The following is an 878-nucleotide window of genomic DNA, read 5'->3' as shown; positions in this document are numbered from 1 at the left end:
TGTGTGTGTGTGTTTGAAAGAGAGAAAATATGTATTTAGACACACACACAAAAAACGAGATTTCACTCACTCTCAGGGTCAAAATTTCCTTAGTTATTCCCTCCCTAATTCCCCCTATTTACTATATTCTCCCCAATTCCCCTTATTTCCTCCCAATTTCTTATATCTTCCCTATTTCCCGCTGTTTATCATTTCTTTCCTATGTCTTATTTCTTCCGCCCACAGATTTTCCGACTCGATCTTCAGTGAATAAGACCCTTGTTTTCTCTCTTCATCATGTCTTTATTTCCATTATTTCATTTACTTGTTTATTGCCCATAAGTTATTTTCATTATTAGCTATTCCATCTATGTCTGATATTTCCTGTTTACGTCCTTTTTCTCTTCCCAAATTTCCCCAATTCCGTATTTTCCTTCCAATGATCCTGAGCGACGAGGACTCTCCTTTACTTTATTTCTTCCTCCTCTTCCCTTCTTTCCTTATTTCCTCCCCCTATTTCCCCCCTATTTCCCTTTATTCCCTATAGTTCCCCCAATTCACCACTGACTATTTCACTCCCCGACGAGGAATCTTCTTTTTCCTTCCTCCTCTTCCCTTCTTTCCTAATTCCCTCCCCCCCATTTCCCCCCCTATTTCCCCTTACTTCCCCATACTTCCTCCAATTCACCACTGACTATATCTCTCCCCCCTCTCTCCCCCCCGCAGACTGTCCGACTCGATCTTCAGCGACGACGACCCTCGACACCGGAGGTCCAACTCGAAGAAATACCTCCGCCACAACTTCGCTAAGTCCAAGAGCAAGTCCGTGTTCAGGACGTGTGAGCCGTCGGCGGCCTCGGCTGCGGCGGAGGCTAGGAGGAGCAGCTTCAGGTGAGCAG

General features: G+C 45.2%; 1 protein-coding gene across 1 annotated transcript in view; it reads left to right on the top strand.

Annotated features, from left to right (window-relative positions):
- The window catches only part of LOC119592922 (dual 3',5'-cyclic-AMP and -GMP phosphodiesterase 11A-like), a 113,884-nt gene that overhangs the window by 14,161 nt on the left and 98,845 nt on the right, over positions 1-878 (top strand). The window contains exon 2 of the mRNA XM_037941814.1: positions 727-870. Within this exon, the coding sequence (XP_037797742.1) occupies positions 727-870 (144 nt within the window). The remainder of the gene's footprint in view (positions 1-726; positions 871-878) is intronic.

This window comes from Penaeus monodon, chromosome 31, assembly GCF_015228065.2.
Source record: "Penaeus monodon isolate SGIC_2016 chromosome 31, NSTDA_Pmon_1, whole genome shotgun sequence".
Lineage (NCBI taxonomy): Eukaryota > Metazoa > Arthropoda > Malacostraca > Decapoda > Penaeidae > Penaeus > Penaeus monodon.
The sequence above is the reverse complement of the archived record's forward strand: the minus strand, read 5'-3'. Positions and strand labels throughout refer to the sequence as shown.